This window comes from Puccinia triticina, chromosome 4A (genome assembly GCF_026914185.1).
Source record: "Puccinia triticina chromosome 4A, complete sequence".
NCBI lineage: Eukaryota > Fungi > Basidiomycota > Pucciniomycetes > Pucciniales > Pucciniaceae > Puccinia > Puccinia triticina.
The window spans coordinates 7,404,304-7,425,605 of record NC_070561.1 but is presented as its reverse complement, the minus strand read 5'-3'; the positions used below and the strand labels follow the sequence as shown (position 1 = coordinate 7,425,605).

General features: G+C 46.3%; 2 protein-coding genes across 2 annotated transcripts in view; both read left to right on the top strand.

Annotated features, from left to right (window-relative positions):
- Positions 1–6,479, top strand: part of PtA15_4A793 (uncharacterized protein) — a gene marked incomplete at both ends in the record, with an annotated part of 48,522 nt that extends 42,043 nt beyond the window's left edge. The window contains 4 exons of the mRNA XM_053168713.1: positions 5,466–5,755; positions 5,834–6,123; positions 6,194–6,338; positions 6,417–6,479. Coding sequence (XP_053019895.1) covers positions 5,466–5,755; positions 5,834–6,123; positions 6,194–6,338; positions 6,417–6,479 — 788 coding nt within the window. The remainder of the gene's footprint in view (positions 1–5,465; positions 5,756–5,833; positions 6,124–6,193; positions 6,339–6,416) is intronic.
- A 9,312-nt stretch (positions 6,480–15,791) lies between these two features.
- PtA15_4A792 (uncharacterized protein) lies at positions 15,792–16,803 on the top strand (the record flags this gene model as incomplete). The annotated part of the gene is made up of 4 exons (XM_053168712.1): positions 15,792–16,008; positions 16,160–16,397; positions 16,462–16,586; positions 16,607–16,803. The coding sequence occupies 4 exons, from the start codon at positions 15,792–15,794 to the stop codon at positions 16,801–16,803; spliced, it is 777 nt and encodes a 258-aa protein (XP_053019894.1).
- Positions 16,804–21,302: the final 4,499 nt, after the last annotated feature.

The following is a 21,302-nucleotide window of genomic DNA, read 5'->3' as shown; positions in this document are numbered from 1 at the left end:
TCCCTTGTCCAGGGTCAGTTGGCTAAAGCGAGGCTCCAAACCCGACTCCAGCTCTTGATCAAGGTACCCAATCTCCAGTACCCGGGCCACTGAATGTGGAATGGAAGGCGCCTCCTGCTGAAACTGTTGCGTCGCCGTATGCGTGGGTTGGTGTGAAGTGCTAGCTGGTGGGGGACAATACTGGGGCGAGAACGCCAGAGCGGGAAGACAAGGATTGTAGGCGGGGCCGGGGGAATCTTCCGAGGCAGACAGGTTGGCGGTCGGTCTTGGTTGCGCACGCTGTTGGGAAGTCGGTAACAATCGCTGGCGATAGTTCTGGCGGTTTTCCGGTCGGTACAAGTCCGGTGAGGAACTCTGGCCGGTGCTAGGCCGGCAGCAGTTCAGGGAGGGGAAAAAGAAAAAGCTAAGAATAGGCTGCGTATGCCCTCCGGGGTGATTGGCCGTGAGTTGAGCGCAGAGAGTTGTGTAGCGTTGGGGGGGGTGATTGTCTGACGGCTGGAGTTGCGCGTCGGCGGTGTTTGTGTTGAGAGGGGAGCCGGGGATACTGCCGGCGGGGTGTGATCTAAACCAGAGAGTTGGAAAAGATTGACGTTGCGGGTGTTGAACTTAGAAGACGTGAGAAAACTCAGAAATACGGGCGGAAGGCGCCAGGAGTAATAGACTTTAGATTTGATGGAAGACTGAAAATTACGGTTCCGAGTCGGTCCATGCCGCTCCAAAGCCTGAGTTCAAACTGAACTCAAACCTTGGAGTTGGTGACATGTAGCAGACATCTCATCACAACCTAGCGCGCGCGCGCGCGCTACAACAAACAAAACAGCAGAAACAAAACAAAACAAAATGAAACAGAAACAAAACAAACCAACCCTCCTCATCCAAACCTGTCCAACGCGCGCAGAGTGAAAAATAGAAAGCAAGCAACATGAAGAAAAGGAAACTGACCAAGGAGAACAGAAACAAAGGAAAAGAAAGGAGGAAGGGAAAGAAAACCTGAAACGCCTTGAGGATGCGCGCCACGCCGCGCCATTGAGTCTTGAGGAATCCTTGAGGGCTGAGACTTGAGGTCTTGATGTCTTGACTCTTGACGTCCTCCAGCGCGCGCCATGCGCGGCAAAAAGCTTGAGCCTCCGCGTGTACAAGATTGTCCACCACACCGGTCTTCAAGCTGAGTTGGCGGGAACGAACTGATTCTGTGCCGGGGTGAACTGACGGGGCGCAGGATGGTAGTTCTGAGGCACAAGACCCGGCGGCGTGACAATCGGGTACCAAGCCTGGAAATTACCAGGCGATACGACTGGTTGCATTCCCCCGCTCGCAGGAAAACAATTGTTGAATTGGGGAACAACCGGAGGACAGTCGAAATTGGTCCTTCTTGGTACTGGACACTTGCTGAGGAAATGGTCCGGCGATCGACAGTTCCAACATTGCATGCCTTGAATTGCCATTCCTTCAACTTGAGGAGGGAGATTTGGCCAGAAATCCGGGTGGTATAGCTCCATCGCATGTGCGTACGGACCCGGCATGTTGTATGTCGCCATGTCTGGTACCCGCGCACTAAATGATGACGGCGCCTGCGCATTCATGTCCAGCTGTTGTTTCACCACATCGATATGTTTGAGTATTTGATCGGTCATCACCGCTCTCCTGGATAATGTCCTGCTCCCGCTCACCAAATGGATAATGTCCTGCTCCCGCTCACCAAATCCTGTTCAACTCGACGATGTTCCGAACCAGACTCCAAAGCCGATTGAAGGACCAGGCCACCGACATTCTCGCGATTGAGCTCTAGCTGTAAAGTGGTGAAATCGTTGAGGAGCTCTAAAAGGCGGCTCATTGCAGTGGTACTGCTGTCGTAATCGGACAACTTGAAATTCTTGAGCTTTTCCCAACAAAGCATCTGTTCGACCCGAGTAATGTTATTGAAACGGGAACGAAGGTGATCATACATATTGTGGCCTGTGGTCTGTTTCAACAACAGTCGAACCATGGATGCATCCACCGTTGCCAACAGAAGAGAACGTCCAAGCTGTTTGTCGGCCACATGTGGGTTCGGCTTCGTAAACCAAAGGTGATTGGCGAAGAGTTCTCTCGTCCGTTCACGCAAAAACAAATCCCAATCCGTGAAATTGGACCCATCCGGTTTCAAACGTTGGGTGTCGGTCAGCGTAGCGATTGCATCACAAACATTCTGTCCAACCGTCCTGTTTTGATGTTGGGCCTGTTGGAGAAAACTGGCAACGTCAGCTTCGGTGTAAATCGCTGGTCCATCGTTACCCGGAGCTTGGGGTCCATCGTCTTGTAACCCCGGCATATTCGGTCCAGTGTTTCTTGGCGTTGAGTTGTGCCTGCTTCGGGACCAATGATGACTGGACGAAGCTGGTGCTGGGTTGTTGGTGGCGTAAGCTTCTGGACGAATTCCAGCCAAGTCAGCCGGGAGCCAAGGATTGTTCGCGGAGGGAGGTGAGTGAGTGTTTCAAGGGGAGTGAGACATGGGGAAAGGATAGGGTGGTATAGAAAAGGGAAAGAAAAATTGTAAAAAGTTCGATAATGTGTGAGAGTGTTATGATAAGAATGGAAGACAAGTAGAAAAAAGAAGAGTAGGACAAGAAAAGGACGATTGTAGTGGATCGATAAACAAGGTTGGATAGCAAAAGGATGAAAAACTCTGTTGGCCTCCCGCTTCACTCTGTTTTCCCCACTGTAAGGTTCAACCCCCTAGGTACCAAGGTATTGGGTTTGAGTTAGCTAGACTCTAGTTTATCTCACAGCGGTTATCTTCAAGCTTAGCAATCAGTTAATAGGAGTACGATGATGGGTCCTACGCTGGACAGTCGACAACAAATTAGATACTAAGATGATGGGCCCTACGCTGGGCAGTCGATGATAAAAGAGATATCCCTACGCTGGGAGGATGATTGGATGATCGATAGATGATAAGAGAAACAGAGAAAAACAAGAAAAAGGGCTCATAACCTGTGGTGGTTTGAGACAATGATGATAATATTGGATCAAACTAAACTCGCACCAGGACTAGTGCTTGTGTCTATTGAGTCTGAGCCAAGCCCCAAAAAGGGGCTCCAACAATAGGGGTGTGCCAAAGCACACTTGGTTATAGAGATGGCAATTGGGACCCAGGTCCGGGTACCGGGTGTTTTTTTCCTCAAGCCAGATACTTGGTACTGCACCTGTTCCCGTCTAAGCGGGTACTGGTGTGGTGTGCCAAATCTGTTTCAAGTATCAAATTACATAAAGTGATAGTTAAATACATGAGAAGGAGGTATATTCTTCAATTTGTTATTGCATAATTAGATTCTGAACTTTTTTTAGCCCCTAGTCACTCACTTAACCACTAGGATAGCTCCACTAGTTATTTTGTTTAAATGATTTTCATCCAACAAAAGTACATAGTATAGAAGTACATTGGTAGTACATAATATGGCATTAGAGCCAAACACCACTGGGTCATATTTTTTGTGCATGTTCAATCAGAGTTAGGGCTACAACCACAAGTTGGCCATATTTTTATGCATATTCAATTAGACTTAGGGCCAGAACCACAAGTCGGCTGCCTTGTAAATAAAATTTATAATGAGCCCTCCCTTCCCCCTCATCTGAATTCAGCATGTGAATAGCAGCCACCAGCCAACCATTCACTCATTCATTTAACAGTGTGATCTCAACATTGACTCACCCAACACCTGTGATCATAATCAGGTTCTTAAATAGCTTGTGTCATTTCACATCATCTACATTGTTTTATGATCTGAGTCTGATCAAGACTACTTCACATAGTGATCTCTATCAAGGTTTTTCCCCAACAATAAATAAATTTTGTTGTCAGAATCCTTGTGTAGTAAAATAGAGGGGCAGGTTCTTCAAACCACCCGTAACATAATTATTGCTTAGCTGCAATATCATATTTGTTATCTCCCACTCACAGAACTCCCACGAGTCCCAAAGGAGTTCTTACACCGGGAGTACTTAGTTGGTAGGCCAGTGGTACCTGCAGGCCAAATTAGCATTCACGTTGTAACAGCTGTGCTGCGTTTAGCACAGCAAAGCGGCTAGCGCACCGGTTTTTTGTGCCGCTGCGCGCAGCGGCCAGACCGCTGTGCTAACCGCTTTTTCTTTTCCTGGCAAAAAAAGGATGATTTTAGCACGCTAAAAAAGCGGTCACGTAGCGCTGAACCGCTGCGCTTCAGCGGTAGTGCAAAGGTTTTAAAAAGAAGAAAGAAAATGCTTTGAATCATGTTAAAAGAGGTTTAACATGCAGTTAAATGCTGCTATCCGCTAATTTAGTGGATAGCACAGCAGATTTCCGCTTCCTCTGCGCTATTGCTAATTGCCCTGGGTGGGTAGCGGTCAACCGCTGCGCGTAGCGAGTAGCGCAGCGGTTTTTTCAACAGCTTCCGCTACATGCCTCTGGGACGTAGCGGTGTGACCGCTGCGCTGCGCTAAATGGCCGCTTTTTTTAGCGCAGCACAGCGTTTACAATGTTTGTCAGCGTACGTCTCTAAGGTGACGTTCCTCTGAATAAACTTGATACTGGTTATCAAGGAGTACAGCGCTGGCGAGGCGGAAGAAACTAAAAAGAACACATAGACCAAAGTCTATCTCTACTCAATCAACAGTGCGAGAGGAGGAGCCACGCCTCTTGGGTAAGAGGGGCCTAGCAAAGAATAATATTCGCTGAGATCTCGAGGATCCAAGCGCCAAACAAAAGAGAAAGGGAGAAGGAGGAGAGCCTCTTGACTTTACCTGGTCGGAGACTTACTAGTATCCGCGGGGCAAAGTCAAAGGCCAAAGGGAGTAGCGCTTGGAGTTTGGTGGAGATGGAGGGAAGGTTGTAGGGTTTGAATCAAGGAAGTTGAGTGTATGAAAGAAAAGGGAGTTCGAGAGGTAAAGGCCCCAATCGCTGATTCTGATCAGCAATGCGGACGGGCTTGGTACCAAAAACTCTGGGGGAAGTTCTCTTGACGAGAGCCTCCCCTACTATATAAAGGGAGAAAGGATCTCCGCGCGCGGAATCCTTTCTTCTCCTAACTTCCAGCCCGCTGTTAAGCAGGCATATTAATCTACACTGCACATTGTGCTACTTAACACCGCGACTTGGCAGCAACACTAGGTCAGTGCTTTGCCAAGTCCATTGCCGCAACGCTCTATGTACATACCCATATTTCCCCCAGGTGCAACCCCTTCTCTACAGTCACCATGCAAAGCCACCACCGGGGCAAAACCATTGCAATACCGTTGTCACAACATTCCAGGCAGGCGTGTCATCGGGCATTGATGTGGCTTAACCTCCAGCCATCGCCCGTACCAGCTCAGCCCTTCAACTCTTGAACTCGCTCTCAGGTCTTCTTCACATGTGGCTCATCAAAATATTTTTCAAAGAAAGGATCTATTTGTAGAACGGCTGAACTGACGAGCACTTGATATAATTGAAAAAACATGGGTGCGTCCAGGTCGACAAGCAATCAATTGGCTCCGGTTCTTAGGTCAATTATGCTCGCCGATTTCTCTGAGCGCATACAAACTGGCGCTGGAGGCGATTGTTCAATCCACCTGGGATATCTCACTGTATAAGGAGACCCTAGCCGCGCACAATAAGCTTGCCTCGGCAAACAATCTTCCCCTGTTGACCGCAAACAAGGACTGGATCAATAGTACCCAGGACGAGATCAATCACACGCTTGCAAGACTCGAGAACGACCTGAAACACAAAACGACTAATTGTATTAAGGATGGGATCTGGGTGAGTCTTTCGTATCTGTTGATTATGATTGATTTTGTTGATTGCTCTATTTAAAACGCGCCCTGAATTGAATTCCAGTCCAGTTACCAAGCGCTGGGTGCCCATTACCGCAAAGTGGGTGACGTTGGGAGCGCTCATCGAGTGTTCTCGAAGGCTAGAGAACACGCCACAACCGCATTACATGCTGCCGAACTCTCCCTCGCCTCCCTCGACCTGGCACTTGACGCTGAAAACTTCAAGCTGGCTCAGAGTCATGCGGCTAAGGCCCAGGGTGCTCTTGACACCCTCATTGGATCCTTGGAGCTCAAGGCCGCAAAAACTAAGACTAGTGGATCCACATCCACCGTAGGCATTGATTCCCGTGACTCGTGAGTGCTTCCTTCTCAAAATTAAGCAGTGATTGCCTCTTGTGTTCATTTTGATGCTTTGTTTATCCAGAACCAAGAAAGATATCCAACGATGGTCCGACAGAGTTAATGTTGTCAATGCACTCACATCGCTTGCCCAGGGAGACTTTGGGAGAGCAACGAGCTACTTTCTCAAGGTAGAAAAAGATGCCGGAGAGAGCACTGGTGGAGAACTGGTAAGGACGTGAAAGCTCAGAACCCGATTTTCAGTGGAGAGCAGGAAGCTAAGACTAAGTATATATTTGTGTGTGTAGCTGGCGACGGCGACCGACATAGCAATCTATACGACTCTCTGTGGCTTGGCTCATTCCGATTGACAGCAGTTGAAAGACCGTCTGATCAATAACCTTGAGTTCAGGTTGATGCTCAACAGCGAGCCCCAGTTGAGACGGATCTTGAACTTGTTCAGAGAAAATAAGTACCGCGGCGTGTTTGAGTATTTGAAAGCCTCTCTGGTTAGTCCGTTTCCTTACTCTTTCCACATTCGTCGAGAGGGGAGACGGAGGAAACTGATAATTTGAATCAATAAATAAGCCGCTGTACCAAGGTGATTTGTATCTGGCCGAGCAGACGGAGCGCTTAATGATGATTATTCAGGAACGGGCATGTCGTTGTTGAGCACGAGCAACAGCTTTGTGCTGCTGGCAAACAAGGTGCATCCAAAGACGAGTGGCCAGTCTCATCACACAAGCATCTCCCTCATGAATGGTGACCACCTCCTGCTCCAACTCTTCCCCTCAAACAAGCGCACCCCGTCAAGTATCTCCCCGTACGCCCTTCTGCCCCCCCCTCTCCGACCACGAACACACCACGTCACCACACCGCTCTTCGCCGCCAGCCTCGGCCTCGGCCCCGGCCCTCTGCTCTCAAGCTCCCCAACGCCTCCGCCGCGAACCAGAACTTCCAGAATTCCGATCCCCTCCCCAACGTTGAGGGAACAATGACTACCCAGGAAACTTCCAAAAGCTTGGCCCAGATCAGAACCATGATCAAGCTGCTTGACATCATAGGTAAACGCAAAGTCCGTCCTCCTCTCTTTACTCCTCTCTATTGCTGTTTTCAATTGTTTGGGGTTTTCTTTGAGTTTTTTGGTGTAAAAAGTCAATTAAACCTCCCCGCTGCTCCCTTCAGTAGTAATTTTGTCTACATCAGCCAGGAAAGATGTTGTAGGTTTCCACAATGGTGGCTTATAAAAAAAAACATAAAAAAAGAAACAAGAACAAATGCGCACTTACAACATTGTATTCATGTCTTGATAATCAGGTTTCATGACAATATTTTTCAAGCAAAAGAATAGTTAATTAGCTACCTGCACATTGTGATGATGATTATTGTCAAACTTTTTGTTCTGATCTGCTTTGATTAACCAAGTGACTTGAGGATCAGGGAGGAGATCCACATGAATAGTCTGCTGACAAATCTTGAGATGGGCAAGCAAAATGTTGGCATTGAGTATAGGCAGGTTGATTAAGGTACTGTATTGAATGATTGCTGTCAATTGGAAGCAGGTTGATGAGAGTGGATTGATTGCTATCATGCACAAGCAGGTTGATCAGGGCAGGTGTTGATTAAGATGGTTAATATGAGTGAAACTTGATAGAAACAGCCCTAAGAGTGGCCAGGAAGATGGGTGCAAATTAAAATTTTATGGAAACAGTGATTCTGAAATCAATCATCAGGCATGGGCTATTTGGGCTGTTCATTTGTTGCACAAGAGTAGGGTCGTGAAAAAGACTAGGGGTTTCCTGTCAGGTATGTGGTTTGATGTGGGAAGCTGAAGTGTTGATATGATTAATGTTGATATGATTAATGTTGATGTATTCCTGTGATTATCTGAATAGTGTAAATTGGCAATCACCAATGTTGCAAGTTGAAGCATCTGATTCTGATGGTTCTTTTTGAAACCATCATGGGCAAATAAATTGTTTCCAATTGGCAAAATGGCCCATAGTGTCTTTACCATAAATCATGGTCTGCATTACCTTTTTTTGTGGATCATGGATTTCTAATTTAACCATTTGAAATCATGTTGCTGCCTTAGATACCTCACAACTGCCAGGGTTATACATTTTTAAAACTCAGCAGGACATTTATTATATCCAAATGGACAAATGTCACATATTTTTGAACTTGGCAATTATTTGTGAACACATCATGTCCAAGTGTGGTAATGCCATTTGTTATGGGAGAATATCTGATTGAAAATTAGAAAAAAGGTACATATCCCACTTTCTTAAATCCACAAAATTCTAGATCTGCAGATCTAAGTTTTGGGGTGTTTGTTTCTCACAAAATGGGGCAAGAAATGCCCCATTATTCTCACTTGGCACGTTGAATATCCCCAAAGGCCCGGAGGCCCTATGGATGACCCTCCAGCTGTGCCGGATCAACGAGCAAAAGTGGGCCGGTTGGTAAACTAGCCAGGGGGGGCCTAACCAAGCAGTTAGGGGCCTCCCAGGGAGGGGTGTAAAGAACGCGGCTTTTTTCACTTCAAAAACCCTAGACTTTTACTTTCTTTTCTCTGTTTTGGACTTTTTATCTGAATTTTAACTTCTGACGTGTAACTTGAGATAACTTATATTTATAGCAAAGATTTTGTGATGATAAAGAAAAATAACAAAATAAATCTCTTAAAGAAAAGGGAAATTACAACGATTCTTTGAAGATATATATATATGAAAATAAGTTTAGATTTTGAAAGAACATCTTTAAGGTGTAGAAACTATAACAATGATTGATCCTTTGTTGTCGTCTAATGAGCGCATCCCTTGATCCGTGCGCGTTGCGTAGAACTTTCGTAGATAATAGAACCCTTTATCTTGATTTTTGAACTTTTTGTTTCATGGTTTCCGACCTGAGTTTGACAAAATGGCCTGCCATATACCCTAGATTCTGATCTTGATGAATTTATTCGAGGGCAATATGATCGGCGCGATCCCGAATTTGTCGTGAAATGTCTTCAAATATTCGAGCATGTTTTCCGCAAAATGTCCTGCCCGTATCCATGAGTTGTCTGCCGTAGTACCATGTCGCCAAGTCACCAAATATTCATGCCTGTTCTGTATCAATCTGCGATACCCAATGATGGATTCTATATCAGACTCGTCATAAAACCGTTCCGGATCCCCTTCGTGTAACTTGGGTGGTGGAGGGCCCTTCCTGCCCGGGAAAGATCGCGGATTAACATAAGCTACTAATAACGAAGAATGGAAAACTGGGTGAATACGACGCAGTTCTTGAGGAAGTGATAGACAAAAGGCCTCAGTTCCTATCTGTTGCGTGATCTTAAACGGCCCTAGTTTTTTGAAATCCAATTTCCCCGAAGGTCTCTTAGTGGCGATGTTGCGACGCAGTAACCAAACCCAATCTCCTTATTTAAAACTTGGTCCTTCACAAGCCCGTTTATCAAAATATTCCTTCTGTATTTCTTTTGCCCTGGTCATATATATTTTCAAGGAATGATGAATGTCAGCTAGCGTCTCAATTAAATCATCTGCCGCGGGCACCAGAGATCCTCCAGTGAGAGTATTCATCCTCGGGTGGAAAGAGAATTGTGCAAAAAATGGCGAATATCCTGTCGATGCTGCAACCGAAGTGTTAAAAACTAATTCGGCCATAGGAAGCAGAGATGCACAATCATCCTGTCGATCTGAAACAAAATGACGAATATAAGTTTCCATTGTTTGATTTGTTCGCTCTGTTTGACCATCTGTTCTTGGATGCCATGCAGTTGAAGGAGCCGGTCTGATACGAAGCAGCCTCTGAACCTCCTTCCAAAACTTTGACACAAAAATAGCTCCTCGATCCGAAACTATCTTATCTGGCAATCCATGATATCTAATAAAACGATCCAAAAACACGTAAGCAAATTCTTCCGCTGTCCAAGTTTTGCACGCCAGAATAAAATGCGCTGCTTTTGAAAAATGGTCTACTATAACCAATATTGAATCAAAGCTCTTTGAAATCGGGAGTTTGACCACAAAATTGATTCCGATTATACTCCACGGTCGTTCAGGGATTGACAATGAAACCATCAATCCCGGCGGTTTTTTATTCGAATGTTTTGCCTTCTGACAAGATAGACATGACTTGGTGTATTTCAATACATCTGCTCTGATACCCTGCCAATTAAACGACCGCGTGATATTCTGGAGAGTTTTCAACGATCCTACATGTCCCGCCGAGATATCATCATGAAACATCTGTAAGATCATAGGACGGATCACAGAAGGAACAAAAATACGATCTTTTAACCACCATAACCTGTAAGCGCTCCAAATAGGGGGCGCTTCACTGGTCGGAACTGGCACTGGGAACGAGGAAGGCTGAGCCTCGGGAGATTTCTAGAACCAACAGTTGTGTGGATTGCAGAAAACCTAGCTCAGGAGAGATGGAAGGAACATCTCTGTGTCAGGACTACATACAAGGTTCTGGGAAGAAGGAGAAAGGAAGAGGAACTGGACAGACTCACCTAGCTCAGGAGAGATGGAAGGAACATCTCTGCTGAGCTAGGAGGGGCGGGGGAATGGCTGGACTAAGTACCGGTCAGTTTGGGATCCTGTGATTCTTCTTGTGACACCCCCAAGGGGGGGGGTTACATAACCCTTGTTCAAATTGGAGCGGAGATTCTTCATCTTCTACATCTCCTACCGGCGGTTTGTCTCGATATGCCTTCCAAAGAATGTCTAACATCCTCCTTGATGGTTGACAAAACATATGATCAGCATTACATCCCGAATCAATTATCTCATTCTCGATTTTATCCGTTGTATTTTCTAAAACAGATTCCTCAATTGTCGAAATTTCTTGATTTTCCGATTCCGTTAACTTCATTACATCTTGGTCCTTTTGAAACATAACCCTCTTTGAATCTTCCGACTCGTTGTCCACAACAAAATCTGGGCGCCGTGTTGCTGGATCTGCCGGATTGTTTCTACCTGACACATGCTTTATGACAAAATGGAATGAAGAAAGCTTTACTGCCCATCTTGCTTGTCGATCGGACAAATTTTGATTATCCATGAAATACTTAAGATTTGCATGATCTGACATTACAATGACGGGTTCATTCGTGTCGATCAACCAAGCTCTCCATTCCTCAAACGCCGATACCACCGCGTAAAGTTCCTGGTCATGTACCTGCCAAAGAGATTCTTGAGGCGTCAGCTTTCTAGAGAGGAAAGAAACTGGATGGAGATCCCCTTTCTCGTCTGGTTGACACAAAACTCCCAATATAGCATATTTCGAACTGTCTACAAACAGAATGCGTGTTTTGGAGAAATCAAAGTGCATCAACAGAGGTGCCCTAGTGAAGCATTTCTTTAAGAAGGAAAACAAGAGACGACACTCCTCCTGTTCTAAGTTTTTCGGAACATCCACTCCCTTTTTTGTCAACGCCGTGAGTGGTGCCGTTACCTCCGAAAATCTATGGATAAATTTTCGATAAAAGTTAGCAAATCCTAGAAACTTTTGTAAGTGACAAACAGATTCCGGGTACGGCCATTGGACCACAGTATCCAATTTTGCCGGATCCATTTTAATCCCTTCCGGTGATATGTCAAAACCTAGAAAGGAAACCTTGTCAACATAGAATGAACATTTTTCCGGAGAAGCAAATAGAAAGTTATCCTTGAGCCTAGACAACACCTGCTGAACGTGTTCCGTGTGTTCTGCTTTAGTTTTCGAAAATATTAAAATATCATCAATGTAAACAAAACAAGATACATGTAAGAATTCTCTTAAAACATGTTGAATGAATCTTTGAAAGCATGCCGGAGCATTTGCCAGCCCGAACGGCATAACCAGATACTCATACAATACCCACGGAGTTCTGAATGCTGTCTTCCATTCATGACCCTCTTTTACCCTTAACAAGTTAAACGCTGCCTTGAGATCAATTTTCGAAAAAAACTTGCATCCCTGCAATTGATTTAACAGTTGTCCCAATATGGGAATTGGGTAACTGTCTCTTACCGTTAAAGCATTCAAACCTCGGTAATCCACACAAGGATGCGGTTTCTTACCCGGCACTCTCACAAAAAAGATTGGCGCCGCTGCGCTCGATGAAGACACTCGAATAAAACCTTTTTTCAAATTTTCATCAATATATTCTTTAAGCTGCGCTAACTCTACAACGGATAAATTGTATAACCCCCCGAACGGAGGAATGGCTCCTTCCCGTAAGTCAATGGAAATATCCATGTCCCTATGCGGAGGGAGGGTACAATTATCCTGTGGACGAAAAACGTTAGCAAATTGTTCAAATTCTGATGGCAAATGGAAAGGTTTTTCAGAAATAGAAGCGATACATGAATAAGAGTCAACTTTACCTTCAAGTCCCTCCCCAAGATCCGAAGAATCAATGACAAAGACTTGAGTCGACCCCAATGTGAAACGGTGTCCATGCTCCATGCTCCCCGACGCGCTCCAAGTTTGGCGATCCAACCAAGGCAACCCAAAAATTGCATCCACCGATCCCAATCGAGTGATTCCAAAAGTACTGTTGAACTGTACCGGTTGATTGTCAATCAACAAGAGTGTGATTTTGCCGGCCCAATCGTGAGTGACCGTCCCCCCTACTCCTGGTTGTCCATCGAATCCAACACACTTGATAGCCGTCTTGCGCCTGTGGGAAGAAAGTCGATTTTCTCGAATAAAACAATCACTGATGAAATTCGCCATGGATCCTGTGTCCACAAGAACCGACGCAATCACTGAATTCGAACCCGACGTCCAAAATGATACCGGAATCAGAATCCTTCCCGCCTTCGAACAATCCAATCGCACTTGAACCGTAGCCACCGGAATCACATCGTCTTCATCTTGAGGTTCGTCGTATCCTATTTGAGCATTCGAAACTGTCCCCGGCGCTGAAACCCCCGCTGGCTCCGCTCCTACCGGACTGTCCACCACACTGTTCCAATCCCAGCTAGGATGTTGAGGGATTTGCGGTGCTGGAGGCGGTCCTTTGGGATACAGAGGAAGTTTCCGAACACTACTTTCCCCAGGAGGTCAAAGTCCAAAAGAAATCTCAGCCACTTGCTGCGGAACCGCATTTTGATATTGCTCGACGAATTTCTTCCGGGCCGCTCCCGAAACTCCCATGTTAGGGCAGTTATAAGCGTTAATATGATCTGGAGGACTCGTTTGCTGTAAACAACGAAAACAAACTCGCTGCGCCATACAGACCGTACGAAAAAGGGCCTCAAACTTTTGCTCTGGTGTTCGAGCCGCTTGATAAGTTGACGTGGTGTCGATATCCATGGCGTCCGGAGCCCGAACCGAGGTATTTGGGTGTTGATAGAAATGGGTGGGTGGATGGTGAACTGGAAAGGAGGAAGATTGTCCGTGCTTTCCTTTTTTCTTCTGCTTTCTTCTCGCCAAATTTTCGATCTGTTGAGCCGCTCTGAGAGCCATGCTCATCTTCGTCGCCAAATTAGGAGTTGTCAGCCATGCATCCGACATCGCTTGATCCACAATGTCGTCATTCAACCCTTCCACATATTTCTCGATCATCGCCTCCTCCGTGTTAACCACCAAATGACACAGTGATTGATAGTGCGGATTGTACTCAGCTACCGTCCGATTTCCTTGAACACAGGCCTCCAAATTTCGTTTCGCCGTTTCTCCCGCAAATTTGTCCCCGAAAGCCTCAAACAATCCTTTTTCAAAGGCCCGTACCGTCAACAACATGGGATGTAAGAATGGAAGCCGATTTAAATCCGCATATTGATCAAAGAGCTTCTGAGCTCTGGCGTTAGTGAGGATGAGCGAGTTGTACCAGTCTTCCGCAGGACTGGAACTTTGATTCGTATCCGAAGGTTTGAAACCAAAGTGTCGAGAAATCCACACAATCATCCGTGCTTGGGATGAGAAGAAGGCTTCGCGAGGATATAGATAATCACGAATCAGCTGGAGAAAACGTGACAACTGTTTCGGGTCACCGGAAAACCATAGTTCAGTAATTTTGGGTGGTTCCAGGTAAACTAAATTTTGACCCTGGCCTCCTCCCATATCCACCGGATGTTCCTGCAATGGAAAAGGCATTGGTCGTCCTTGCTGAGGGTTTCCGCCCGCCGACTGATACGTCTCCCCTTGTCGCAACTGAGGCATTGGTGCCGCCGGATTTGGAACAAAGGCGAACCGAGCGAAATTCGGAGCCCCCGCCGGTGGTGCCGCTGGGACCTCTTCAAATTCAACCGGAGGAGGGGGAGGATGTTGTCGTAAATTTGTATCCTTCATGATCGCGATCAGCTGCTCCAACCCCGACGCCATTCGTCCTACTTGCTTGTCCAGACCATCCAATCGTTGCTCCTGCGACATCGGTTGTTGATGCTCTTCACCCATTTGATGGTTTGACGAGGACTGAGATTGCTGGTCTCCCGAGGTGTTGTGATCCATTTGCTGCTGTGTAAAGGTAGAAGAGGAACGAGAAGCAACAGAGTTAATAATACTATTAACTTGCAAATGAAGAAGCTCTGTGTCTGAGGAAATTTGTTGAGCTTGTTGTCGAATTTGAGAATGTAGAAGTCAAGATCTAGAGAGGTATTGATTGTTCGGCCGATATCGCACCGCTCGGGAATGAAAAGAGGCGACCCGCGTGGGAGATAAACTCGTGGAAGATTGTGGGAGATGAGGGGGATTCTGTCGACCGAAGTCTCTCGCCTGCGAGTTCTCAGGAAGATCCAAAATACTACTGCTTTGTCGAAGTGGAGATGGGACTGCTGGGAGATGTTGTCTTTGCGGGGAAGAGGTGGGTGAGAACCACTGCGGAGAATCACTAGACGAAGAAGGGGAAGGAGACCCTGAATGGTCCAAATCCCCGTCGAGAAAAGTATCCGGAGAGTATGACGGAATGATGATAGATGATACGAAGTATGCGTGTGTAGGAAACTTGAACTCTATCGACCTTAACTATGACTCTGTCTGAGAAACGAAAACTATAACTATCACTGTATACTACTATTTTATACTCTACTACTGTCGAGTGATTTTGATGAGAGATTTATAATGTAAAGAACGCGGCTTTTTTCACTTCAAAAACCCTAGACTTTTACTTTCTTTTCTCTGTTTTGGACTTTTTATCTGAATTTTAACTTCTGACGTGTAACTTGAGATAACTTATATTTATAGCAAAGATTTTGTGATGATAAAGAAAAATAACAAAATAAATCTCTTAAAGAAAAGGGAAATTACAACGATTCTTTGAAGATATATATATATGATGAAAATAAGTTTAGATTTTGAAAGAACATCTTTAAGGTGTAGAAACTATAACAATGATTGATCCTTTGTTGTCGTCTAATGAGCGCATCCCTTGATCCGTGCGCGTTGCGTAGAACTTTCGTAGATAATAGAACCCTTTATCTTGATTTTTGAACTTTTTGTTTCATGGTTTCCGACCTGAGTTTGACAAGGGGGCGGACGAAACCGAATCCCCTGCGGATCCATCGTTCCACTTCCCTCCCCTTATACATATACCCATCAGCAGCACCGCACCACGCCTTGCCAACCCGTAACCGCCTTGGGGACACTACTGATACCACGCCCACCCGGCCCCGTGGCGAACACCAACCAGGGTCCAGGAACGCCCCATGCTACACCTTCAGCACGCCCCCCTCTGTCCAACAATGACAACCCTTTACTGGATACTGGATAAAGCTAAAGGGCCTACTCGATTGCTAGCTCCAGCTTTGGCGGCAGCAGCGTCTGCGACAGCTTCATCGAAGACGAGGAGGTCGAGTTCCCCACCGTCCTCGGCCGCTCCGCCGCCACCCTCGCCCAACGCATCCTCCACAACAGCACGGCCAGATGCAGGGCGCGGCCAGCGAGACTGCGCATCACCATGTGAATCTCAAGGCTCTCGGACGCAACAGGGCTATCTCGCTCTCCTCGATCATCACTGAGGAGGCCCGACGGACGTCTCGCGACGGCTCGCCCCCGCCGATGCCCTCGCTCCCCGCCTGCGCCGGCTTTGTTCCTTCCACGCCTTCCGCAGGCGGGAGTCCCTCGGGCAGTCTGCCGGAGCCGTTCAAGCCGTTTGCGGGCCAAAAGCCGCAGCGGCCGAGTGGGCAATCGGGGGCGACAGCGCGAGGCTCGGAGGGCTCGCCGGCGGCCAGTCTGGTCCGTCTCTCGTCCACCTCCTCGGTCCGCTCCGGCTACGGCTCCGTGCTCGAGGGCATCCCCTTCAACATCGGCTTCTGCTCCGACGCCGACGACCATCCCTCCTCCTCCTCGTTCGTCCCACCGCACCCTGCCCCATCGGCCCCTCTCCATCGACCACGACGACGGCGCACCCAGCGATATCAGCGCCTCCATCCCCCTCAACCACGAGGACGACGACGAGGACTCCGAGGATCACCATGACCAGCTCGCGCGCAGGCCCGCCGCTCCACGCTTCCTCGCGCCCGTCACGCCGACCTCTTGTCACGTCTCCGCGCGGCAGACAGGCCCGTCCACGCCTCTCCCCGTCCCCTCTCCTTCCTCTTCTCTCCGAGCATCTCCCGCCCCTGTCCCCACGACCCCCACAACATCGATCCCACCCACAACATCGACCCCACCCACAACAACGACCCCACCCACAACGACAACAACGACGTCAAGGACAGCGCCGTCGGCGCCGACGAGCGCCATTTTTCTTGACCCTGACACCCGCGCTGCCCCAGCTGATCGTCCTGACTAAACAACAGGGCATCCTGTGCCCGGTGGCCACGCTTAGGCGTCGACTTTCCGGGACCGGCTCTTCCAGGACCCCCCTTTTCGGATACCTCAAAGGTGGCAAACGGTTCCATTTGACGAAGAAGGAAGTTTTATCTTGGGTACGGACGGCCCTTGCCCAAAAGGGTCACGCATACTCGGACATAGTTTTCGTGTAGGCGGTGCCTCACTAAGACTTGCATTGGGCATGAGCGACGAGGACGTCTGCACCCTAGGGAGGCGGACCTCCCGCTGCTACCGGCTCTACATTGGGCTGTATGGACAAGGCGATGTGGCCAGAACAAAGGCAATATTGAGGAACGTTGCACGGGAGGGGGTGGAGATTGAGTAGTTTTTTTTTTTTTTACACTGTCTTCTACGGCGTGTGGGGGTTTGTCCGCGGCTCAGGCTCCTACCAAACCTTGAGGTCATGGGTTTGCGCCCGAACCCCACACCTTCTTTGCTTTGTGGTCCAAATACACTCATTTCTCCCCCCTGGTCGAGGCAAGAAAGGGAAAAAACCCTTTCTGCCTCTCCCCCAAATCCATAAAGCTCTTATCACCAAAAGAAAGCGTCAGGCAAGGAACTCATGCCGGCAGTTCGGCCCCCTGTGTTGCACAGATCACCATTACATGCGTCGATTTGGCGCATATAGAAGTCGTCGAAAGGCATCCATGATTGTTTCTTTTGTTGTCAATAAATATTAATCATTTTGCGTGAGAAGGCATGTCAAGGTGTGGTGAGTGGGCCTTTTAACATAGTGACAAACCATTTCAACTCCTATTTCCATATTTTACAATAACTAATTGGGAAAAATATCAACTTGGGAAACAATCAATCATTTATGAGATTCATGGCGTGCAAAATGTGACAGGAAGAGTTGGTTTAGGGATGGAAATTCTGCAAAAGTGTAAAAACTTGTATGTTTTGTGGTTGGGCAATTCTTAAACTGCTGTGTCTTGCACAGATGAGGGTGGTGTGTGATGTCGTGGAAGTCCCTCAAATCAAACAGCAAACACAATGTGACATCGTGTTTGCTGTAGCAAACCTGAAACAAATGCAAGGACTGTGCCCACAATGTTTACAGTAACTGTGGAGAACATACCTAATATTGCATGCAATGTTTAATGTGGTGCCGCTGTTGAGAGATGCTCCTGCTGTAAAGAGGAAAGTTGTGCAACAATGAGGGGGCTGATGGAAAAGAGATTTCACACTTCAACTTACACTACAATAAAAATCTAAAAACTTCCAGAAGTTCAAAGGAAGCTTGAAGTTGAGATGATAATCAAGCCTTTCTCAAATTTTATTCCTTCAAATAATTTCCCCTCCCCCATCATATACAGCCATTTCTCAACTTTCACTACATCCACCATGTCTTCTCCTCACCTCAAGCCTAGCCTAACTGCTAGGCCTATTGGTAGCCATACATCTATTTCAATGTAATGTAAGTGATACAACAATAACTTCCTTGCTCACTTACCCCTGTGCAGAGCTCTTAAGAATGTACGGCCTCCTCTCTGGAGTGGCACTGCTCACATTTGCAATGAAATATATTTGCTCAAGGATGACAGCTTGTGTATGTGTCAGAGCCGGGGGGGGGGGGGGGGTTGAGGGATGGGGGCTTATTCCCTGCAGCGGCGTAGCCGCCTTAAACTCTAGTGTATTCTTAAGACTTGGCACGAAATTATGAAAACATGATGTCCAAGTTTGGTAGTCCTATTTTTATGGCAAAATAACTGATTTACAATATAACAAAATGCAATGCCAGGGCCCATGCCTATAATTGTGTTTTTTTCACTGCAGCGGCGCAGCCGCCTTGGCCTCTAGTAAATTACATAACACCCAAAATGAATTTTGAGTGTCATAAAATTAGGGGCAGGCTAAATCCACACCAAAAAATTACTACATCCACTCCAAAAATGGAGTGAACAGTAGTCCACTCCAACTTTCATTGGAGTGAACCATAGTCTACTCCAAATTTTGTTGGAGTGAACAAAATTACACTCCAAAAAAGCCTGTTTTTTGGAGTGCACCCATAATGCACTCCAAAAATTTTGGAGTGAACCCAATTCCACTCCAAAAATATTTTTTCCAAGGTAAAATGATTTATTTTTTTGGAGTGCACAGACGTTCACTCCAAATTTATTGGAGTGGTTTTACACAATATTCTAGTGAAAGAATTCAGGGTTCTCAAAGAGGAACAAAACCTTATGTCAGCATCATATGGGTATTTAAAATACATCAAAAATGATGTATGTACAATTCTTTCAGTTTCTACAATGACTAAAACCTTCACCAGAAATAAATTTGGGGGGATTCAATTAGGTTGATTCATGTAACCTGCATACTACTGCTATAAACTTTTCCTGGTACTCCATCCCAAGAACTTGGAATATACATTTTTCAAAGTTACAAGTTTTGATTATACAGATTCAAAATTGCATTTTTTTTCAAATTTGAGAAGCCTTAATCCACTCCAATAAATTTGGAGTAAACATCTGTGCACTCCAAAAAAAAAAAAAAAAAAAAAAAAAAAAAAAAAAAACTCCCTTGAAAAAATATTTTTGGAGTGGAATTGGGTTCACTCCAAAATTTTTGGAGTGCATCATGGGTACACTCCAAAAAACAGGCTTTTTTGGAGTGTAATTTTGTTCACTCCAACAAAATTTGGAGTAGACTGTGGTTCACTCCAATGAAAGTTGGAGTGGACTACTGTTCACTCCATTTTTGGAGTGGATGAAGTAATTTTTTGGTGTGTATTTAGCCTGCCCCTAAAATTAATTATGCCACCAACAGATTTATAATTTGTCTGTTTGGCATGCACTCCATAAACATTCCTAGGGTCCATTTATCACCTGACTGTTTGGCAAACCAAAGCAGACCAGTGTCATACATTTACACACAACACACTCCTGGGAGTGCACAACCTCTGAATTACCGGTTTAACCAGCCAGCCAGAGTAATTCACCCCCTCAATGACTGGTGAACTGGTCATCTAGGGGGACTTCACCCTTTCAATGACCAGTCAACTGGTCATCAAAGAGGACACACCCTCTTGATGACCTGTTGAACGGTCATTGAAGAGGACACACCCTCTCAATGACCGGCCAACTGGTCATTGACGAGGACACTCCTGTTGACCGGTCATTGAAGAGGACATACCCTCTTGATGACCGGTTGAACGGTCATCAAAGAGGACATCCCCTCTTGATGACTGGCCAACCGGTCATTGAAGAGGACACACCCTCTTGATGACAGGCAAACCGGTCATCAAAGAGGACACACCCTTCCGATGACTCCTGATGACCGGCCCCAGTCAACGAGGTGTTTTGTCCTCTTTGATGACCAATCAACTGGTCATTTGTCAGCCTTAGAGTCATCACAGCTGACCTAAAGTCTGCCTTTTATCTACTTTTACATACAAATTACTTTATATCTTTTCCATCTTAAGAGATATCCTTGTTTTGACTTCATATTCTGTTTCCTCATGCAATTTTAACCCTAGTTACAACTTACAAATTCTTTGTAACTCTACTCCTTCCCTGAGTTCTTGAGTTGTGGCGCGCATGCGCAGTTGTGACGTGTCAGCGCTACCAGGCGCGCCAAACCACATGTACATATGTAATTACATAAGCAAACTGTGAAAATTTTCGAAGTCAGGATCCCCCTTGCCTGAGGAGGATCTACAGACTTCAGACCACCCAGAACCACGCCGTAGATAACCCAGGATCACCCCACAAGAGGATACCACGCTCCCAGTACACCTACTGTCACAGGCGCCTAGGTTATTGACAGTAAGTATACTCTTCATTTGAACCTTGATTATCCAGAGTGATTCTCTGTGTCTCTTGATTGCTTCTCTTTATTGCTTTCACTTAAAACCTTTCAAGATCAAAGTTTACTCTGTTAATCCTAGACTCAGTCTAAAAATCAGAGCAGATTAGTTTTACTATTCTGTGTCCCCCCACCGTCTCCTTGGTGCGCGCGGAGGCTGTAGCCCCTGTTGGTCTGGCACAGCTGTCCTTATCACTTTTCCAGGTGATTCAAGTTGACTTTTGAGGATCCTCCTATAAGGAGTAGATAGACCCCCTCCAGATCATATATTTCTCTTACTCTCTCTCTTTCTTTCTCTTTCTCTCTTACTCTCTGTTTGTAGTTCTTTATCCCAAGAAATACAACCAGTGTCCCCCATTTTTCTTTTGTCCTGTAGCCACTATAGAGGCTCAGGCTCACATCATTGAAGTGGGTACAACCTCTGGATGACCGGTTTGACTGGTCATCCAGAGGACTTCTCTCAATGACCATTTGACCAGTCATCAAGAGGGTGTGTCCTCTGTTGAGATACATATGTGCTTATATTTAGTACATTGTATGCTTCAACCAAACACGTCCATTCTTGTATTTAGTCTACACTAGATTGATGCCTGGAGTTTGATCCTCAGTGA